The sequence below is a fragment of the Trametes versicolor genome, assembly GCF_000271585.1.
Source record: "Trametes versicolor FP-101664 SS1 unplaced genomic scaffold TRAVEscaffold_2, whole genome shotgun sequence".
NCBI classification, from domain to species: domain Eukaryota; kingdom Fungi; phylum Basidiomycota; class Agaricomycetes; order Polyporales; family Polyporaceae; genus Trametes; species Trametes versicolor.
This window is the reverse complement of record NW_007360322.1, coordinates 461,232-482,865: the sequence shown is the minus strand read 5'-3', so window position 1 is coordinate 482,865 and position 21,634 is coordinate 461,232. Positions and strand designations below refer to the sequence as shown.

The following is a 21,634-nucleotide window of genomic DNA, read 5'->3' as shown; positions in this document are numbered from 1 at the left end:
TGTGCGGGAGCGGGGGTGGGTTTGCAAACAGATCGCGTCGCATATGGCGTACTTAAGGGGTCGGGGGACGACGCGAGCTGGGCGACATCAGGGAGCGGAGGCGGGTGTGTGAGCGTGGGCGAGCGCGCCATACCGCAAAAGACATGTGTGAGCCTGGCGAGCGAGTGATGCTCGGCCTGCATCTCTTCTCGCAAAACTCTTCGCGGAGCTGGTGGGAGAGTGCACGCTGCGTATTCCAGCATGATGCCGCGAAGGAAACTCGCCGATCCAAATCTCTCGCCGTATCCCGAGCCGCAGCCCGGCCATCTTTTGGATCTCCGCCCGCACATCCGCCTCGCCTGCGCCCATCACTGCCGGCGGTTGCTCCGGCAGCTCCCCGGGCTCTCGTCCGCTCCCCGTCGCCATCCCGCTGCCTCGAGCCGGACGAAAAAGGTGCGAGTACGTAGTCCGACCTGCTAGCTCGAAAATACTCATTACCCCCTCGGCGGCCGGGATTTAGCACCGAAGCTTGGCCGAGAGTGCATGAGGCGTCCGCGCGTGGAACTCGATCTCCCTTTCTGCATGCACTGGGACACGCCTTTGTTCCGCCTCGAGCATGCCGTGCTTTGCTCCAGTTGATCCTTGTGGGCGACTCCGATCTCCCGACGGCCGCCCCGCCCCATGCGTGTTAATGCCCCCTCGTGCGCACCACGGACGTTCTATCTAGCTCATCGCAGAGGTGAGCGTCCCCACAGACATCACGTCCAGTTACGTCCGGATTTGCGACGGTCGTTGGCCGGGACCCTTCACGTCACCGCTAGCGGGGGATCAGGTTCTCGCCATGACGGGTCCATTCAGACCTCCGGAACAGTGATCTCTCGGCAGTGAGACGCCGTTCATTTTCGCTCATTTTGCACAATCAGGCCCGCCCCTCGACGTCGTCGCCCGCCCTACGCCGACCCTGCACGCTTTGCTTCTCCCGCGGTAGCGCTGCACAGGCAGGGTCCCAGCCCTAATTAAGCAAGGGGCGCTGATGTACCTGCTCCAGCCGCTATCAACAGTCGGTGTCCGTATCAACCCCGGGCGGCTCTCCGACATTCCACATCCCGGCGCGCAAGTACGGCGCGATTCGCCCTGGCTACGACATTCACCCGCACACCGTACGTCCTCATCCCCACGGACGCCCACACACACGTTCCGCAAGAATCCTTCGCCCGCGCCCTTCCTGCGGCGATGTGGTCTGCTGATGTCGATTCTAGCGCCGCAAGGCGTACAACGCGGCTCACGTCCCTCTCATCCCCGCGCAAGCGACATGTTCTCGCAGATCTTCCTCGCCATCCTTACACGTACAAGCACCACTCGCGATGCCCCCCGACTCCCACATGGCATCCCTATCTCCAGTCCTGCGCAAATTTGGCGTAGTGGCCCATATTCCGGGGCTTTGCAGCGCCTTGAGGCCATGCGCAGCTGCATCTAGGCTTTTCTGGGCACTTGATCTTTTTTGAAGAAGTCAACTCCCCGGGGCATTCCTGCCAGCATTCGCTCTTTCAATACGCCGCCTGTCAGCCTTTCCCCTCTTCTCGCGCGCATCGCCGAGGGCTGAGAAGAACTCTGTCGATCTCACGAAGATCGCATGTCTGTCTCCCCGCGGTCCTGTCATCCGTCAGTGGTGCGTCTGGTAGCTTCGTGGCTGAGGGTCTAACAGCGCAGTCTGTGGCTAACTGCTAGATTGTTAGCATCTCAGCTCCGTTTCGCCCGCGTACCAAACCTGTTCAAGCCTGCTCAAGCTTGATGGCGCGCGAGCACTGCCAATGCACTACACCAACGACCTGATCCATGCTAGCCTCCCTGAACATCTGATCGTCGACATCTGGTGCCTGCATGTGGCTCCGCAGGGCGTATGTAACTATGTCATGATCTGCTCGCGATCGCGTCCTGCCGGTATGACCGTCGTGCACTTCGTCTTGGAAGCACTCGCTCGGACTCCGGCTACTTCGCTCCGACCGCTGCTGGTCACTCGCGTGCCCTGCTCAGTCATCGCTTTCGCAACATAGCTTTCCCCGTGTCGCGCCTCGTCATATGTGGCTAGGCGTCGTGGCGTAGGCCTAGGGGGTAGTGCGCTGTAGTGTCCCCTAGTGGGGCGGGACTGCCCTTGCCTGACACTTCGTCCGGAACGTGGGTGTGGCCAGGTGTGGCCTGTGTGGCAAGTAGGTGGGATCGGCTTCGCCCCCTCCTTCGCCAAACCGCATCTGATCTCTGATCACAGTGCTCTAGAATCTAGATATCGCTACGATCCCGATGGCTAGAAGATGCCCCAGCTGCGCGCGCCCTCACGTCCACGCGATGGCGAACGAAGGGGCAGGCCCCGGCGCGCACGGCGCGCGGACGTGGTCGGCAGAGGCCAATATGTCGCGGGCATCAGACGCGGCGGGCCAGAAGCAGCGCTCGGTACGCCTCGGTACGCGCACCTCCATCCCCATCAGTCCGAGTTCCTCGCGTCGCCCGAATAATACGCTCATCTTATGCTATTTCGGCGTAGGGAGTGGCAAGCGAGGGCCTCACGGGACCCTGCGTCCTTCGCTGCCGCTCGGCTTGTGGTACCACGGTTGGCGGACAATGGCGGGCCCGAACGTTCATGTTGTCGGCTCAGTACGCCTTCGAAGCTTCGACTTCTGCAGGGTTCTTACGCTATGTTCTGTAAACCAGTGACTACTACGTACGTACCTTTGCTTATTCTATTTTCACGCTAGGAGCGAGTACTAGACTCTTTCCGAGTTCCTCGCGTGCCCCGCCAGTACGTCCTGTATGACATAACAAATCGATTTCTTATCTGCTCTACCAACGCCGTCGGCACCGAGCCTCCGCTCGCATTCGTATACTCGGTCCTCGGAACTCCGTGCGGACCACTACTGGCGAAACACGATCGTGTCCAAACACCCAGCGACCTTCATCCAGCCAACGTACTAACCTTCCGCGCGGTGTTCATTGCGGCATCTACCGCGACGCCACCGCCAGCCTGATTCGGGCGTGCTGTCTTGTACAGAGCCCGCAGGGTCCTGCCCAACTAACGCCCATGTGCGCCCATCCCGCCGATCTGCTGATACCTGTCTGACAACAAACGCAAACTGGTGGCGCTCCCGGGTGCGTACGCTGTGTGCGACACTGCGATCGGGATCCATGCGCGATGTGCTTCGTGTGCGTCTGAGACAACTAAGTTTGCACCCGGTTTGCGTCCAGGAATGGAAAGTGGAATGAACTAGGATCGTAGTGAGCGGGATTACGGAAATTTTGAGGGCGTTGCAAGCTAAGCGCACCGTGTTTTAGTCATACGGGATACGTCCCAGAACAGGCATGGGTAGAATACGACGACTCGGAGCTGTTTCACGGGCACGTTGGCGGAAGCTGGAGATATTGCGATGTATTCGGCGATGTGTCGTCGCGAACCACGACACGAGGGTACACATGGGCCATGTCTGCCTCAACCGGGAACTGGGAGAATTCATAGCCACGCAGCTGGAGAGGACAAATCTGCGTTACTGTAACTCAGCGCGCTGGTGAGCGAGATGACCTACGAATTTCATTGACGCGCATGTGTCGTTAAAGATACACATAGCCGGCACCATGCCCGCCTTCCGCCGAGCCAGGTCGTGGACAAAGATCGACAACAGAAGCCGCTGCACGCCGGCTTCTGCTGAATATGCTCCGATGCTCCGATGGCCGTTAACGGTACCGTCGTACCGTCCACCTCGACCCCGTCTCCAGTGATACCGGCCTTTGAGGGATTATGTTGGCATGAGCACTGATCCCCTACGACGTGTCATGAAAGCATGTTTGTTGACCCTGCAAGTGAATGGCGTCAGCGTCAGGGCTCAAGTATTGGTCGGTTCATGAACGACCATGCCCGACAGCGCTCTTGTGCACTTCTTGATGTTCAAATGCTGGCGGGAGCGCTGTATACAGCCAACTTGACGACGCGTTGCCACACATCACTGAGCAAGAAGCAAACGCTGTCAGATCTTCGACACCGAACCGTGAAACGCATTGAAACGCAGCTTACCCGCGTACATCGCGAGGAGTCCGCGAACCGACGCTGAGGCCTAACGCTTGACGGGATTGCGGTTGCGACGGGAGCGACCGCTGTGTTCTCCTCCGGGTTGGCAACGGATGGCCTGGACCCCTCGAAAGCCGCCGTACGCGTCTCGACCGCCGCTCCTCCGCCGGAGAGCGCACAGAGGGAGATGCAGCCGACTACAGCTAGCGGACAGCTGCCATGGGATGGACGGGGTTGCTACGAGTGCCTTCCCTCCGTCATCGCCAAGCCCGTCGACCAATGCGCGAACGCGGATTTCATGAGTTAAGCTCAAGCTCAGCCTTTCCGCTCTCGAGGGCGGCCACGTTGAACATGCTACTGTGAACTCGGCCCTGGTAGCTGACAGATGACGGCGCGCGGCAGCACCGAAGGCGGTCGCTGCCACGCGCGTGCCCGGTGTGGGAGACGCTTACGGCACTGGCAGATAAACAACACCGGAATGGTGCGAGCACACATGCCGCAGCACGCAAGAGCGGGACGGGTGTGCCCACGGTCCATTATGGACCACGCGGAGAGCCCGCGTAGCTATAAGCGAGGGGGCAGGCGTGGCGACGGACGGACTTGCTATGAGATGCCGCGACGCTCGCGTCTGAACGCGAGCGAAAGCGATTCCGTGAACGAGGCCTCGGACTACGGTACACGTTGGGCCGACTTCAACGTGTTCAGGGCTAGCCAGCATTGCACACGATGCAGGGGTTCTGTGGGAGACTGGCTGCAACAATCAGACCAGGCTCGTCACGAGTAGAATCCAGCAGGGACAGACCTGACGATCACCAAGGACCCACCGTCGTTATCTGAGTCTGAATTTTCAATTGATCGCGTGGACGCAGCGACCCTTAATAAATTGTGAATGGTGCTAACCTGAGCGCCCTTGATGAGGGTGGGCTCCGGAGTCTTTGCACTTCGGCTCTCTTGCCGCGAACCTCACTGGATGCGGACGGCCGGGACTGAGAGATCCGACGTGGCTTACGCGACCGCACGGTGTGTTGGGGCGGTTCGAGCACATCGCGTCGAGCGATCCGAGAGCCGCCCGCCCAATCATCGCAGCGGTGCTCTGTAAGGAAGACGTCAGCTCTCCTGTGACGCAAACGTCAGTCCATATGACCACAAACCAAAAAACCAAACTTACCTTCAAATCGTATTCGCAGTCAAAGTACACACTCGCATCCAAAATACGTCCGTTACACGCTGCGCGGAGTTCACACTGAGAGGGCCAGATGCATGTCACCGCGGCCGTATCAATATAGCCCGTGCGGCTCGTTGGTATTCGTACACGTTCGTATTTACGACCAAGTATCTCACAGTCTCCAACGACTCATGAGTCGAATCGAAGCAGAAGACGAGGAAGTTGAGCTCACCCTGATCCAGCCTCCACAACCTTGGTTAACTCATACCAGATCCTGCGTGAGCACATACCGGTACCGGACCTTGTTGTCGCCGAGACTACGCAGGGCCTTCCCGACTTCCTTCATCGGGAGCTCTTCAATCCACGGCTTGACCCCCTTCTCCGCGGCAAGCTGCAGCATCTCAATGCACTCCTTCTTGCTTCCGATGTGGCTGCCGCCGAGAAGCGCGCCGCTCGACATCAGATCGAATGGATGGATGGGCGGAAGCGGGTTGTCCGCGTCGGGGATTCCGACCGTGATGAGCTTGCCGTGCACGACCAGCATCGAGAGGAAGTCGGCCAGCGGCGTTTCTGGGCTGTAGCTGTCGAGGGTGGAGATGATGATGTCGAATTCGCCTGCGAGGCTCTTGGCGAAATCCTGCAAGGAAGCGAATGTTAGATGGATTCCGATCGCAAAAGATTTCAGATGGCCGCCAATATGCGCCTACCTTCTGCTCGGAGGTGTTGATGACGTGATGAGCACCCATCTGCTTGATGTCCTTGACTTTGGTCGCATCGTGTGTGAAGGCGTAGACATCGGCGCCGAGAGCCTTAGCGAACAGAACGGCGTAGTGTCCGAGGCCACCAATCCCGATGATACCAACAGTCTTACCCGGGCCGGCGCCGTTGGTCTTCAACGGAGAGTAGACGGTCAGGCCTGCGCAGAGCATCGAGGCAGCGTGACGCGACTCCAGATTCTTCGGTATAGCGAACACGAAGCGCTCGTGCGCGCGGATAGCAGTAGCGTATCCTCCCTGGGTGACAACACCGTCGGGGTATTCCGCGTTCTGTCCAAAGGATCATGTTTAGCGTAGCCATGGACCGTTGAACCGTCAACACACACGTATGTGTCGATCTGTTCCGGGCAGTAGTTCTCGTAGTTCGCGTCGCAGCGTTTGCAGTTCAAGCACGCTCCAATTTGCGCGCCGACTCCCACTCTGTCTCCCGGCTTGAACCCCGTCACCCTGTCCCCTACGCGCGTCACAGTGCCGACGATCTCGTGGCCCGCGATGAGCGGCAGCTTGGATTCTCCCCAGCCTTGCGTGAGTGTGTGGAGGTCTGAGCCACATACGCCGCAGTGGGTGATCGAAATCTCGATGTCCTCTGGCTGGAAGTTCTTCGGCTTGAACTCTACCACCTTGAGGTCGGACCAGTAGGATGGATCTACGAGGCATTTCGCGGTAAATGAATGCGCGTAGATGCAAAAAAAAGTATAAATTACCCGTAAGCGCATAACCTTTGAATTGGAGCGAGCTGGACATCTTTGGTGGGGCTAGGATACGTTGACGGGGCGTTGCTGGTCCGCGGGCGGTCTATGCGGCAGACTTATATACCTCTCGAAAGAAGCAGGCCTACCGACGTCATTGCGTCGAGCGACGGTCGTGGAATGACGCGTCGACACACAGGAGAGACGTGAGGTGTACGACGGCGCCACGCAGGGCGTTCATCGAGGTAGGTGAATTGCCAAGAATTGCCCGAAGAGAAAACGCCATGACATGCATTGAAACTCGGGGCCGCGTGGAGCGATCTGTCCACCTGCCGGCCTCAACCGCATGTAAATGGATTGTGTAGCCGGCCAGCACGCATTCGAGCGCCGCGAATGGCCAAGGAAGGAAGTGGTAGCTGCGGCCGCTTCAGTGTTGTGGGCGGGAGCGACGATCAAAGCGCAGAGGCCGAAGTCCTGGCCCACGCCGCGTAAGCTCTCACCGACGTCCCGCAAACGCACTGGATCGCCGATTAAAGGGTCGATGACGTAGCAAACGCATCACCTCAGCGCGAGCGAGTCCCCGGAACCGGAGGGACCAACAACTGGCCAGAGTAGAGCCGTCGCTCTCACGCAGAACCGGACGGAGCACACAAGTCCACACATGTGCACTGGGCCTTGCTCCTGGCGCGCTGGACACATACAGTCGACGCGGAGTACAGTTTGAACGCCGTCAGCGTCTCCGCGCACGCTGAAGAGCACCCATGTTAAATTGGCGCGGCGGGGAAAATATAGTTAAACACACCTTTCTCTCATCCACACTTCGAACGTCGACTCGGACGGAATATGATATCATCATCTAGAGCCTCGACAGCTTTCTGCTGCCAGAGGGGTCGCTTCCGTGCCTCATGAGTGTGCGTGTTGAGGGGTTGGAAGAGCGCAGGGTTGATCAGGCAGCATAAAAATATTTGCAGGTAAATTGCAGAGGCCACACAGTGTGGTAGACAGGGCCAGGGACAACGAGCGACGCCAATGGGATGGTGGTGGCGAAAGCAGAGAGCGGACGCAGAACGAAGCGCCCAAGCGATCCAGGCCCCCGCCCAGCCCTGCGAGACGGAACTTTGTGAGCGGCTCGAGGAAATCGAACCGGTGCGATTCAAGGAACCCGCTAGAAACTGCATGCATCTCATGCGAATCGCGGTAGACTGCATTCTGCAACGACTCTTCAGATATTGGCCCCCTCACTCATGTCTTACACCAGTTTTATGTATCTGCTCCCTTCAAACAACGTACGAAGGAGTATTGCCAATCTCTCGCATTCCCCCCGCCTCGTCAACGTGCCTCCCGGTAGCCTTCCCATGGACTGCAAGTACGGCCTATTACACGCTTCACGGGAAATCTCACCGGACGCACTATTTGAGTGACTTGAATTGCTTGTCCCGACGAATTGACGTCGTGTAAAAAGCGGAGGACTCCGCGGCGTTCCTGACGGCCCACCATGCCCGTAGACCAACCTCATGTTTACGAACGTTCAGGGTAGCTCAGAGCTTAGCGCGCTATGAGGAGTATCGATTTCCTCTCTTCAAACGGCTATACGCCCGTCCGGCGGAGATCGCGGCTTCCGTGCATGATGTTCAGGCGGGACGCCCGCCTGACAGCCCTCCCGACGATACGGCCAATTCAACGCGCGAGGATAGCAATGTGTCGTTCACTCTGGGCTACACGCTGCTGGTAGAGGACTTGCCTGCAGAGTTAATGTCGCACGTTGCGGCGAGGTCTGTCCCATACAGGCATGTCATTCGCTCCACGCATTCTCGGCGGGAGCAATTCGCTGACGCAGCGCGGTCTTTCTCCGGGGACGGTCGCCCCGTACAAGCGGCCCTGCAGATAGGCTTCGTGCTGCGATGTCACCTCAAAGCAAAACCTCAAGGCAGTACGAACGCCGTGCGACTACGAGGGCGTCCTCGGAGGATTTGGGGTGCACTTCGGGTGAATTATATCGAAAGAAGTCGCTGGTCACTAAGTGAGGGTAGCGACTGTGCGGCAGAGAGGACCGTTAGTGCGTTCTGGCCAGACAGAGCTGATACCAGTGGCAGCAGCAGCGATGGCACCTCGCCGCCTCGGGTACGACCTCCCTCAGCTGGCCAGATAGCCGTGCGCGCCGCTCCATCTCGGTGCTTCCAATCGCCAGCTTTGGACGAGGCCCACCGTGCGGACCGCCGCGCATGCGCGGCGCCGTCACATGCGCGGGCACGCCCACCCGCTCGACGTGCCCGCCTAGCGAGAACGCGGGGAGGCTCCCTCGCCTGCTTCTCCCATACGTCTTCATGCGCCACGCCCAAAATACACATGACTCGAACTGGCTTCGCAGCGGACGTGGAAGTCGATGGGCGGGGGAACGTGGCGTGCCGCGTCGCAGCGCAGCCCTGCCTAGGGCGCGATAGCCTCCCTCCGCTGCCTGGCAGCGTGGGCAGTGGAAGAGGCAGAGGACCTCCTCGGTGGGGACCTGACCGTCTCAGCGGACGCCCAGCACGGGGAGGAGACCCCGTCCGAATCTTTCTTGAGGCGTGTAAGGTCGCCGGTGGCGGACAGTGCGTCTTCGACCCAAGAGATACGAGTGCATGCCCGAGCCATTGGCCAAACGTTAAATTTGATCGGGAGATAGGCCCAACGAAAACACAACGACCCGCCGCGGCGGCTGGCCAATGCAAAAACTGAGGTACTCACCGCTGCCATCTAAGACGCGATTAAGGACGCTACGCGGAATTGCGGACGACACCGTAGCCAAATGTCAAGGAGGTCCGGCTGGGGGTGGTGATGTCAACTACATACGGCCCCATGTTCGTCGTTGGACATGAGCTCCACCTGTGATCGGTTGCCAGAACGTGTTAGGCATCTTCAGCAGACAGACCTCTTGAAACGGTACGGCGGTGATGCTGTTGGTCATATTGACGAGGTTTTCAGTCGAAGCGTCATAGGGATACGAGTGATTGGACCCCAGCGGCCGAGAAAATTATGATAGCGGGAATAATCTGCGAGACGATCAGCTAGATTGGCTGGTGTAGCTGTCTCCGTAGGCGTTAGGGGCTGCCACAAAGGGGGGAGGGGTAGGGCGGGAGATGCAACCACCGACGCGACTCCACTCAGCGCTCAGACTCAGAGTCAGCGCACATGTCTCCGCCAGCGCCTACGGGTAACTCCGACTCAATGTGGCACCAGCTGTCCGTTCTTGTCCACGACAACTTGGAAGCGGGCAATGACCTGCCGTCGTACTCAAATTTTATGTACATCTACGGTAAGCCCTGCCGTATTGGGGTCATTTGTAGGACAGAAATCGCAAGACCACCACCTCTGAGTCTCTCCACAGAAGCCACGACGTTATTCGACCACGAGCCCGGTGTCGAGGAGTCGGTGCTCGATTCGCGCCTCGTTGGTGGCCACGACGCCGGCCCTGGTAAGCCACACGTGCCTCTCATTTCCACTTCTGATACCAGTAATGTCTCATTAATCCCTGCAGACCTGTAAGACCTGCCAGCTCGGCACGCTTCCTGTGCGACTCTGCCGCACATCGGATTCAGAGGTCGCCCGTTGGGTTTTCCGCCCCGTCACACGTTGTACATGAAGCCTTCTCATCTTCCATCGGCTCCCCCGACCCCCAGCGACAGCGGTAGCTATCTGGCTCTAGGCGCTCCAGACAAGACCGCGAATCATCCAGAGAGGCCACAATCGAGCTCGAGCCGAGCGTCGCTGCACACCGTAAGGAGATCTACTTCCCCCGCTTTCCAGCATGGTCTAAGTATTCCGTCATATAGAATGATCTCCCCGCCCGTAGATGACGCTCCTGCCCTGGAAGTCCAGTGCTACAGTTTCCCAACGGCGCTCGCGTGCGCAAGGGCGTGCTGGCATGTTTACGTGGACATACCATGTTCTTCACGCCGCTTTGCCCTGAGAAGTTGCGGCTGGAACGGGCGCAATTTGTGCGGCCTGACAGGTCGTATCCTCCAGCGGAAGGAGTCAAGCGATCAGCGGCGCGAGGCCGTTTTCCGCGGGAGCAGCTCCGCTCCAGCCTTGGCAGGCCAGCAGCAACCCGGGGCCTATCGCCCAGCTGTAGTGAACTGCGTCATGTACCGCAGCGACTCAATAAGCCGTTCTGCAAACCGGGCATGGTGCGCAGATCCCTATCGCTGGTTTAGCCCGCTGACAGTCGTTCAGAGATATATTGCGCCGATTAGCCAGCCCATTGGTGGCGGAATATCGGGCAATTCTATATAGATTATCGAGCGCATCGCCGGGGCGGCCTAGCGAATGGAAATCCCACTGCCGCGATCCTTGCGCGGGCAGGGCGAGCCTCTTGCCTTTGAAGACGGGCGCCCGCCAGGGCGCGTTTACCGGCCGATAACGTTCTGCGCAAGCAAGGGACTATTCGCTTTCCGGGCATAGCACCCGTGGTGCTGTGGTGAAGAGCGACGTACGAGACGCCCCTCGCGATCGTCACCCTGCGTTCTTGTCCAGCAAAAAGCATAACGCGTGCAGTAGCTGGCACCAGACGATCTTCCTCGGGCGAGTGAGGCAGGACTGCATGGTGCCCCTGCGCTGTGTCGGCTGCGCGGCCGAACCTTGCGGTCACTTGGTCAGTGGGCCGTCCGTACGAGTAAGGCGGGCTGCCGAGACAGGCTCAGAAGAACGCCGGTAGGTGATCTGCCGGATGAACTGGAATGCTGCGCGTTGATCTACGACACATCCAGACTCCAAGAGTGCATACAGGGCCTGTGGTCTGCAGGCCTCATGGGCAGACTCGCATGTCCGCTACGCGGAGCGGCAGGGCCAGAACGACATGGACCGGGCTGCTAGCCGCGCGGCGCGCCTCCGGGGAGTACGTGTCGGGCGGCGCCTGTGCTAGATCGCGATACATATAAGTCCGAGGGAAAGCGGAGACGAGAACGCGAATATAAAGACGCACCCCGCCTAATTCCCGGGACGCGGCGTCGAAGGCACGCGCTGGAAGCAGACGGTGAGGCTTTCTCTTCGCTTCTCCCACCGCAGAGTTATGCGTCACTCGTGCGGCCATCGTCTCTCGCGTGCGGTCGCCGTCCCACAGGCGCACGGCGAAGCGGGGGCTCGCTGGGCTGGGCCTCCGCTGCGCCGTCGTGGGCTCTGCGGCCACGCGAGTGTGCCCATGATGGTCGCCTCACGTTCCGGGGTCGCCGAGTGCCGTTCCGTCTACTGCCTCCGTGGGGCGGAACTGCAGTCTGTGCAGATGCCATTTAAGGCGAATATCGGCTACCGAGGGTTATCATATCCGCCATCATCTGCACAGAAGGCTGCACGAGCTCCATGCCTCTTCCCTCTGCCGTCCTGCGCGAACATTGGCCCTCCTTACGGCACGTCGGCGGCTTTGCAACACACCTGACTCTGCGTCCGCGCTGGAATCTATTGCGCTCCTGCTCGGCCCCCCGGAATCCCTCCAAGATCCCGGCCTCTAGGCGCGAACAGCGCGTTATCAGATGCAGACCACCCGCGAACGCTGGATGCGCCACCTTGCTTCGCTTGCGCGCCCCGCTGCCCCTGTGTCAGTCCCGGCCAGTCGACCCGCATTTGCCTAGAGCAGATCATTTCGCAAACCAAGCTCTCAGGCTGGCGCACCGCTCGCATTGCGATTCGCACACCAGGCCGTTGCAAGTGCCGCACATGCCCCAGGGCTGGCGAGTTCCCGGCGACAGTTCTTCCTCGCCTCTCGTCCGCTCGATACGATATGGTTCGCCCCTTGTCAGAAGCGCAGCGGTCCGAAACGGACGTGCGCCTTTGCCGACCGCGGTGCACATGAGTCCCCAACTGGTTGAGGTGATCATCGCTTCGAATCCACCTCCCTTTCGCCCACGATGCCGGCGCACGATGTGGCCTCGGTCGCAGGCACACGGGGGGACGCGACTTGTATAAGTCCGCGTGCGAGAATCGGAGCGGCATCTTGTCCCCCGCGCTCTGCCCCACTTCGCGTTCGCAACTCCGCCCAACCTCTTTCTCCCCGTATGGCACAAATCACCTTCCGCATCAACCCCAGGCCGTCGTACAGCGAGCGCATGACCGACGCGCGCGCCGAGCTGCGCAAACTCATCCGTGAGCAGCTATGCAAGTTTCTTTCACTCGCTCGTCACTCTGACCGTCCACCGAGTGCTGACCGCTGAACCGTCAACAGGCCAGATCACACATGACGCCGCCGCGACGATGTCGTGGAGCCGTCGGTCGTACATGAAGAACGTCGTGATGCGCTACCGCGTTCGAATCGAGGGGTGGCCGTACGCTGAGATCCCCTTCAGGAACCTCAGCGACGTGCCCAACCTCGGGAAGCTCGAGATGCTTCTGCGCGGCTGGAAGGACGGGTCGATTCGATTCGTCCGCATAACCGATGAACAATACTACATCATGGCCGCAGATCCAAGCCCCTGGATCGGTCCTCTTATTGTTGGAGACGCAGAGGAGACTGAGGACTGAACACATGCAGCGGAACTCCACAATAACTTGCTCGACACGCCCTCTCTCTCCCGTGAGCGATACGCTGCCGCCATCCATTCCCCGAGATCCGCCACTGACCCGCGTGCATCCTGTGCAGCTTCTCCCGTCCTCAACGCCACGCGGGCATGCGCGAGCGCGACCTGCATTGTTTTCGGTTGCTGTTATTGTACGCTTTCTGCTTCCGGATCGACAACGGATCATCCGTCCGACGGTGTCGCTGCTTTCATACACGTAGTACGCATCTGGCATGTAGTCTCCACGCTTTCAAAGTCGATTGCTGTGCACCCCGGATCGCAGATGCCCGACAAGCTCCCTCGCTGCCAGCCCAGCCAACCAGGGATGGAGTTGTTATGTAAGGGCGGAGTCAATCTTCGGTCCTCTCCGTCTCGTCCCCGTGCGACTGAGGTACGGACAGCCGCCCACCTTTCCAGCACAGCGGGCACTCATCCCGGGTTCCTGTGCAAGGGGGGAGTACAAAATCGGACTCAGAACGTTGGCGCATCACGCCATTCAAACCTGGCTGCTCGAGGGCACTCCGCTTGTCACTTACGACTCAGATCCGCCCACGACTGCCATTCAGTCAATTGGGGCGACTCGGCGACATCGACCGCAGGACGGCTATCTGACAGCCACAATTACAGCTGGGCGATCCGCTCGAGATTGGGCCGCGGGCCCTTCCCGTCCTGCGCGTTCTTGAGCACGTCGTGCCCGATCGCACCCGAGTACGCGTTTGCGCGCATCCAGCTCTCGACCGTGTGCGCGCCCGGGTGCACGCGCCGGACCCACTCGAGGTCGCGCGTGACGATGTCGTCATGGTACGCCCGCCAGAACCGCGTAAAGGTCTCCTTGAACGAGATGGTGGTGTCCGGCGCGACCGGCCGCGCGATGTCGTCCTGGTCGAAGAGCGCAAACCAGTCCTCGTTCGAGAGCGCCAGGTACTCCGCCTTCTTGCCCGTCACCGCCGTGAACGTCGCAACGAGCTTGTCCCAGCTCACTACATCCGAGGCGACCTCGAGTTCCTGGGCGGACGTCGTCCCGCGATTGTCGAAGATGTACCGCGCAAAGAAGCCGAGGTCCGAGAGCGCTATCAGCGGGACGTGGCCTTTCCCGAGCGGAATGGCAAATACGTGGGTACCGTCCGGGCGTACTCGCAGCGGCCCGAACATGCCCTGCGACACATCGTCAGCGTTAGTGCGGCGATAGACAGCGCAGTCTTGGGCATATACGGACCGTCTTAAGCATATCCATGTAAGGAGCGGTGCTGAGAATACTCCATGACATGTTGTCATCACTGACGACGGAGTCCTGGGCACGCATCCAGTCGCTCACGCGGGCCTTGCCGGTGTAGTGCGCACTGGCGTACAACGGATTGTAGTCGGTCTTCTGCTTAGACCGCGTGTCAGTGAAGATCGGATCCGTGGGAAGACGGAACCACGGACTTTGTTGATGTTGTCAAGACCACTCCACACGTAGTGCCTCACGGTTTTGAGTTGTTTCGCGATTTCGAAGATGCGAATGCCGCAGAAGGTTTCCTTCTGCTCGCCGATGGAGAAGCTGTCCGTGTTGACGAACGCGCCATATACGCCGTGCAATGCCGCGGCGACGCTGTCGAGATCATCGGTCGTGCCTACATTGTCCAACGTTTTAGGTAGCCTTGAGAAAGTCGGTGTGCAGGGACTCACCCTTGACGACCTCAACACCCCGACTAGTCAGATCCTTGGCACGCTGGCTTTGGGGATCGCGAGTCAAGGCTCGGACAGCATATGGAGATGGAGAACCGTCCGCGGACGGCTGCAAGAGTCCATCGATGACGGCGATGCCTTGTGCTCCGGTTGCGCCGATAACAAGGATGATCTTCTTGGAGGTAGACATCTAGATTTTGCAGGGTGGCGAGCTATTGTGGTACGGATTCTGCCTATAATCATGGAGACTTATATGCACATGGTGCGTCGCCATGACTGGCTGCATTGTACACTGCCAAGCCTCAGACTGCGATGATGGAAAGCTAGATTACAAAGAGCACGTACTGGATTGTTCAGCCCCTTGAAGCCGCGCAGTAGCTGACAAACCACCAGGAGCCTGGCTCGCCAGTGTGCTCGCTCCGCTCATCAACAACGTGGAGGACTATGTACGTCATAACCCATTCAAGACGTCCTAATCTTACAGAATAAGAAAATGTACTCACACGCGAGTTTGACCGGAGCGTGCATAACCTGACACCTGACAAACTTTGTGATCAGCGATCTGCTGCACACTGAGGTCAGTCGAGGGACGGGATAACGTCCGTCGCCCAAGGGGAAAGCCGACTCTACCGGTTCACATAGCGGCCTTTCTACCAGTGGCCGGTCCTGGCCATGCCCTCCGAAGTAGCTACACACTAGCTAGCCGTCACGTCCCACTTCGCAAGCTAACTGCGACCTCGCGAAGCAGGCTCCAGAGGATAAATCAGCAGAGCTCCGATATCGAAATCGTCATACCATACGTAGTTTCTGAGTGACGTGCTGGACAAACCTTCGGGAGCCTCGTTCGCCAGAGCCTGAGCCTAAGCACGGGTTTTCACCTTCAAAAATAGAGGACTGTCATTCCTGACCTAAGACGCCTCAGCTTCAGGGAACGATGGAAGGATCAAGTACTGACAAAGTTTGCATATGGATGCGTCTGGGGCTCCAGCAAGGAGTATAAAGAAGTTCATCTCACGCGCGTTATTATTGGATCCTTCGGTGGACCTTGAGTGGCCCAGAACCCTATCTCCAATATGCACATAGCCAACTTTGAGCGCGTATCGAATACCTTGTTTCACCGATCTTTTCTTGTGAGATGTGGGGTAGCGCGAAGCGGAAGCGAAGCTTTGAGGCATCGATAAACTGGAATTATCGTATATCGTATACATAGCAATCATGGGCGACCGGCAAGTTCCCGGTCTGTGCATTTGGACGCATTGGTCGACGGGGAACACGGAGGGGATGCTTCTCTTCTTCTCTCGTCAGCACTGCGTCACACGTGGTTGTACCCTTTAGAGTGCTCACCGTTTAGTCGATATCCTGCGTAAGCACGTAGCGGTACCGTACTTTGTTGTCCTTCACGTTCTGCAGTGCCTGCCCGACCTCGCGCATAGGAAGTTCCTCGATCCAAGGCTTGATGCCCTTAGAGCGCGCCAACTCCAGCATCTCCAGACATTCCTTCTTGCTGCCGATCTTGCTACCTCCCAAGAGACATCCGCTGGGTACGAGGTCGAATGCGTGAATGGAGGGAAGCGGGTCGTCGGCGTCCGGCAGCCCAACAGTCACGAAGCGTCCATGGATGTAGAGCATCGACAGGTAGTGGCCCATTGGCGTTTTGTCGCCGAACATATCGCGGGTGGAGAGCAGGATGTCGAGCTTGCGTGCAAGATCCTTATGGAAATTCTGCAGGAGCGTCAGTGACGGTCACTGATACTGCGCAGTTCTCAGAATGGTACCTTTTTACCTGTATTCACGATGTGATCCGCGCCCATCTTCTTGATATCCTCCATCTTGCTGTCGTCATGGGTGAATGCGTATACCTCTGCACCCATCGCCTTCGCCCACAAGATGGCGTAGTGACCTAATCCGCCGATGCCCATGATGCCCACCGTCTTTCCCGGTCCCGCCCCATGAGTCTTGAGGGGAGAGTAGACAGTCAGCCCAGCGCACATCATGGATGCCGCGTCGCGCGACTCGATCTCAGCGGGTATGGGGAAGACAAAGCGCTCCTGTGCGCGAATCGCTGTGGAGTATCCGCCTTGGGCGACCACCCCATCGGGATACTCAGAATTCTGTAAGTAGCACACATCAGCCAAGTTTTGTCTCGTCCTGGTAATCAAAACGCACGTATGTGTTGATGCTCTTCGGGCAGTAGTTCTCATAGTCTTCCTTGCACTCCCGGCACTCCAGGCAACTGCCACGCTGTGCGCCGACTCCGACGCGGTCTCCGGGTTGAAATTCCGTCACCTTGTCCCCGACGCGGGTGACGGTGCCGATAATCTCGTGGCCAACGACAAGGGGGAGCTTGGTTTCACCCCACCCCTGAGTAAGCGTATGCACGTCTGAGCCGCAGACTCCACAGTGGGTAATGGCTATCTCGACGTCGTCGTCTGCGAACGATTTCGGCTTGAAATCGATGACTTTGAGGTCGTTCCACTTGGCAGGATCTAAGGAAGTCAGTGTCGCACAGAATTGCAGCGAAAGCGCGGCCCTCACCTGCCAATGCGTACCCCTTGAATTGCACAGTCTCTGAAGGCATGTCACGACGCTTGATGGGGAGGTTGGGGACGCTGAAAATGCTGGGGGTGGTTGGGGGGGGGATGAAGGAGCGTTCGAGTTCTGTCTCGCAGTAGGCTCGCTTTATAAGGGGCAGAGAATTCGGTGACATAGCGTGATGTTGTGGGGCCAGACTTCGTGACGAGGTGCTCGAAAGCGAAGACAGCGTCGCCCATGTCCATATACGGCGATGGGATGACCCATTTGAGACTTAGCTATGGTAGACAGTCAATCGTGTAACATGCCGCCAAACCAAAAGGATGACATGTATCGCCATGATACGAATCCGTGCGCGCTGCTCACTAGCACTGTGGGGTGGCCCAGGTAAGATGAGTGAGACGGAAGAGGTTGATTCGGAGCGTACTGTGCAGGCTAAGTTAAATGATGGTCTGAAGGACGGGCTGAGAAACAAACAAACTTACATATAATTACATCCCTAGATCTTCCGCGCCGTGAACAACGATTATGCTTGCCAGGCCCTCGCGCCAGAGTGGTGTGTTGGCGTGGATTGCGGCAAAGCCACTGCCATCTAGCGCCAGCGTTAACGTTCCGTAGAATGCTTCGGAGTGGACGGCCCGTACTCCGGAGCCGCCGGAGCGCGCTTCAGTTGCACGCGAAATGGTCTCTCGATCTTTCTCTCGCTCTCCCTGAGTCTCTCAATCCTATATTCTGCTGCTGCCTCAAACTACGCCAAAGACCTACTAGATCTTTCTCTCGTCGCAATACCACATCGTTCAGCAGGGTAAATCCGAAAGCGAATACCGCCCGTCCTCCAGAGCCGTCCTACCATGCCGCCAGCAGGAAGGCGCATAGGAGATGATTTCGTGGACGACTCAGACTCGGACATTGATGTCGACTTGTTCGATGACGAACCGGGCAGATCGAAAGGAAAAGGAAAGGGCAAAGCCGCGGAGAAGCGGAAGCAGGACAAGGGCAAAAGCAAGGCCAAAGAGGTGTGGCGTGAACGCACCAGAGCTTCGGTCGCACACTTACGACAACGTGCAGCAAGGATACGCTTGGGAGGCAACTTACGTCCGCTCTTGGGACACTGTACAAGAAGATGAAGCCGGAAGCATACGGGGTTCCGTGCAAGATCTCATAGCGCGGGGTCGACGGAGAAGGTACGAGGCAATGTTTCAGCGTGTACAGGCTTATTTAAACACTGAATAGGTTACTTGCACCGGCTGCAGCTATCCGACGAACAATTATTCGTCAACTCGTGCTCGTCCTAGATCTATCCGCCGCCATGTTGGACCGTGACATGCGGCCTACTCGCTTTGATCTAATGCTGCAGTACGCAAGAGAGTTTGTCACGGAGTGGTTCGACCAAAATCCTCTCGGTCAGATTGGAATAGCGGGAATGAGGGGGGGCCTCGGCGAGAGAATAGGCGAGATGTCCGGTACGCGTCCCTCAATATATACGATTGCGCATATATCGACGGATCCTTCCAGGGAATCCTCAAGACGTCCTCAAAGCTATCTCAGAACGGCATAGGCTTGAACCTAATGGAGAACCAAGCCTGCAAAATGCGATAGAAATGGCGCGGAGCAGCATGAGGTTCATTCACCTATGCTCAAAGTTTGCATATATAATAACGCACTTCCTTACAGTCATTTGCCAACACATTCATCGCGCGAGATCCTAGTCATCTTTGGGTCACTCACGACCTGCGATCCTGGAAACATTCACGACACAATGGATGAATGTGTCAAAGACCGAATACGCATTTCGATAGTGGCACTCGCTGCGGAAATGAAGATTTGTCGCGACCTATGTGATAAAACAGGAGGTATGTGATGCCATTCCTTCGATCTGGTTTGCAAACTCTCACAATCCACAGGACAGTTCAGTGTCGTGATGAATGAAGGTCACTTCAAGGATCTGCTTTTCGAACTCATCCCTCCTCCGGCGCAACGCGCCGTTGCGCGAACTGGTAGCGGGGTTACCGCGAACCCCGCGGCAGACCTCATGATCATGGGATTTCCGATGCGTCTTCCAGATACCTCTCCTCCGTCATTGTGCGTATGCCACTCGCAAATGAAGAGCGAGGGCTTCCTGTGCCCACGCTGCCTCGCGAAAGTATGCGACGTCCCGACCGACTGCGACATCTGCGGTCTGATGATCGTCAGCTCCCCACATCTGGCACGGAGCTATCACCACCTCTTTCCTGTCAAAGCCTACCAAGCAGTGTGAGTTTCCGGAGCTTAGCGCATCTCCTTCTTCTCTTCTTACATCTGATGTGAAATTTCGGTTGACTAACGTCCAACGGTTGAAATTAGGAACACACTGGAAGATACGCTGAATCCCAGCAAACAGTGCCACGGGTGCTCGGTAGCGTTCAGGGGGACGCCCTCTGTCGTGGCGGGTGCTTCTGGGGAGGGTATGAGCCCGTTCGGGCGGTATCGATGTCCCGAGTGCCACAACGACTTTTGCACAGATTGTGATGTGTTCGTGCACGATGTTGTCCACTGCTGCCCTGGTTGCGGCCAATGATCACATGGCCAATGGCCATATTGACCATCGCTTCACTGGACACCGGAACGTTCTCGTTTTCTTGCGTGTACGTTCATCCGCTGTCTCTTTGAAACATCACTACGCCATCCGCAGGTCCACAGAAGCGTTCGGTGGCAGGCACCGGTGACGCACTCATTGGTCGCTCTTACGCCGTCCCTAAGTTATGCCTGTGGGTGCGCGGTTGTGTCACTGACTTTAGCTCGACTTCCCACAGCGAACTGCCTTACAACTCCGCCATCAAGCACAAGGTTCCCCCCTTGGCTCCACTCCGCCCATCATTCATCCCGGTGTCCCCATACAAAACATAGCGCCTTCCAGTCAAGAGATCCAGCGGTCGAACCCAATTGCAAGTCCGCGTCTTATGAGCACCGACGATCCCTCGTTTTTCCTCCCCGCGCTCGTGCGAACGATCGTGCCGAAGTAACGGCGCGAGCACAAGAAGGCATCCAGGCCCGGCCGACACCCTCACTTCCTGCTGGCTGGGAACGCCGTGTGCGGGGTGCCATACCACCGAGGACCAGGAAACGAGGGCCGCTGTCATCTAGCCGTTGTGCCGCCGAACACCACGAATCGAGGGCCGCCGTCAAAACGCCGTCGCGCGTACGTACATACGGTGCTGCGCGTAGCTCACACAAGGGCATCTGGACCCACAGTGCGTCGCACGCGCCGAGGTGCCCGCGCCCCACCCGCGCAGTGCATCGCGGCCGCGAGGATGCGCTAGCGCTTCTGGAGACCGCGGTGATCGCCCGTCGCCTTCGCTCTGCGCTGTTGGATCGGTGGTCGCTGTTGCAGTCTGGACATGACGCCGGATATGATGTGAGCTTCTCCATTCTAGCCTCGGTGCCCATGCCGTCAAGGGCCCCGTCGGTGAGACTTGAGCCGTCGGTGATACGGTCATGTTGAGCGTACGACCGATGAATCGCAGAGATACCAGCTTAGAGAGACGCTCACGAAGCGTTGGATCCCCGAACGTTCGAAGTCCGAAAATTTGAACGTTTGAACGTTGAGCTTGAGCCGCGCAATAACGTTTTGGAGCTTTGAACCAAGCTGTGCATATACAGTAGTGAATTTGCGACTACGCTTCAGGTGCTTACATATGATCCGAGGTGCGCTGGGACTGGTAGACTTGACCAATATTGCGAGCTCGTTGAGTGGTTCTGTACTGCAGCGGGATGCCCCTTGACTACGCTTCATTCTCCAAGCAGGATTTTGCTGGCGTAACCTCCGCTAACCTCCGCTGAATAAGGGGGCCCCCTTCTTCTCCTCCCGGTCTTGATCATTAACACTCAAAGACTTTGGGGTGAGAACACACAGTCCACCGAAACGCTACCTACACGCCGAGAAAAAATGATCATGACCGATCTGTCTCAGGCGGTAGACCATAGCGGTGGAATGGCTTGCCCAAGAAGACCACAGCCATGCTCGGGGTGCGTTCCAGGGTACTACCTCAGCGGAGTTATGGTGTCGCATGCACGTCTTCGCCAGCGGTCCGCGCGCGCATGGGATGCCACCGTCCGTCTGTCGGGGGCGTTTCACCTTGCGCGCTGTAGTGCTCGAGAGACGCCCGAATGGAAGCGCGAAGCAGCAAAAAGAAATTGAGATTCCCCATATGCGGGCTCGGAGTGTGAAGTGGGGATTCTTAGGAGATAGACGAGTCTTCATGACCATATCCTGG

The 21,634-nt window shown here is 58.1% G+C and overlaps 7 protein-coding genes across 7 annotated transcripts; 3 read left to right on the top strand and 4 right to left on the bottom strand.

The window, feature by feature from the left end:
• Nucleotides 1-2,166: 2,166 nt before the first annotated feature.
• Nucleotides 2,167-2,809, bottom strand: TRAVEDRAFT_26247 (uncharacterized protein). The gene is made up of 4 exons (XM_008035329.1): nt 2,686-2,809; nt 2,519-2,628; nt 2,246-2,437; nt 2,167-2,190 (listed from the first exon to the last, which is right to left on the bottom strand). Coding segments are annotated over exons 1-3 (267 nt in total). The 5' UTR covers nt 2,687-2,809; the 3' UTR covers nt 2,167-2,190; nt 2,246-2,281.
• Nucleotides 2,810-5,457: 2,648 nt separating this feature from the next.
• On the bottom strand, nt 5,458-6,715 carry TRAVEDRAFT_42893 (GroES-like protein; the record flags this gene model as incomplete). The annotated part of the gene is made up of 4 exons (XM_008035528.1): nt 5,458-5,832; nt 5,903-6,241; nt 6,298-6,617; nt 6,676-6,715. The coding sequence occupies 4 exons, from the start codon at nt 6,713-6,715 to the stop codon at nt 5,458-5,460; spliced, it is 1,074 nt and encodes a 357-aa protein (XP_008033719.1).
• A 3,113-nt stretch (nt 6,716-9,828) lies between these two features.
• Nucleotides 9,829-10,165, top strand: TRAVEDRAFT_42892 (uncharacterized protein; the record flags this gene model as incomplete). The annotated part of the gene is made up of 3 exons (XM_008035527.1): nt 9,829-9,952; nt 10,025-10,111; nt 10,152-10,165. 3 exons carry the CDS (start codon nt 9,829-9,831, stop codon nt 10,163-10,165), a joined length of 225 nt encoding a protein of 74 aa, XP_008033718.1.
• A 1,457-nt stretch (nt 10,166-11,622) lies between these two features.
• On the top strand, nt 11,623-13,457 carry TRAVEDRAFT_26246 (uncharacterized protein). Its single transcript, XM_008035328.1, has 3 exons — nt 11,623-12,783; nt 12,851-13,198; nt 13,265-13,457. Exons 1-2 carry the CDS (start codon nt 12,684-12,686, stop codon nt 13,144-13,146), a joined length of 396 nt encoding a protein of 131 aa, XP_008033519.1. The 5' UTR covers nt 11,623-12,683; the 3' UTR covers nt 13,147-13,198; nt 13,265-13,457.
• A 345-nt stretch (nt 13,458-13,802) lies between these two features.
• Nucleotides 13,803-15,039, bottom strand: TRAVEDRAFT_114346 (nmrA-family protein; the record flags this gene model as incomplete). The annotated part of the gene is made up of 4 exons (XM_008035884.1): nt 13,803-14,336; nt 14,398-14,550; nt 14,607-14,794; nt 14,850-15,039. 4 exons carry the CDS (start codon nt 15,037-15,039, stop codon nt 13,803-13,805), a joined length of 1,065 nt encoding a protein of 354 aa, XP_008034075.1.
• Nucleotides 15,040-16,193: 1,154 nt separating this feature from the next.
• Nucleotides 16,194-17,427, bottom strand: TRAVEDRAFT_55968 (GroES-like protein; the record flags this gene model as incomplete). The annotated part of the gene is made up of 4 exons (XM_008035764.1): nt 16,194-16,571; nt 16,625-16,960; nt 17,016-17,335; nt 17,385-17,427. 4 exons carry the CDS (start codon nt 17,425-17,427, stop codon nt 16,197-16,199), a joined length of 1,074 nt encoding a protein of 357 aa, XP_008033955.1.
• Nucleotides 17,428-18,232: 805 nt separating this feature from the next.
• On the top strand, nt 18,233-19,938 carry TRAVEDRAFT_55967 (TFIIH basal transcription factor complex subunit SSL1; the record flags this gene model as incomplete). The annotated part of the gene is made up of 7 exons (XM_008035763.1): nt 18,233-18,397; nt 18,450-18,565; nt 18,615-18,844; nt 18,897-19,002; nt 19,056-19,234; nt 19,286-19,634; nt 19,725-19,938. 7 exons carry the CDS (start codon nt 18,233-18,235, stop codon nt 19,936-19,938), a joined length of 1,359 nt encoding a protein of 452 aa, XP_008033954.1.
• Nucleotides 19,939-21,634: the final 1,696 nt, after the last annotated feature.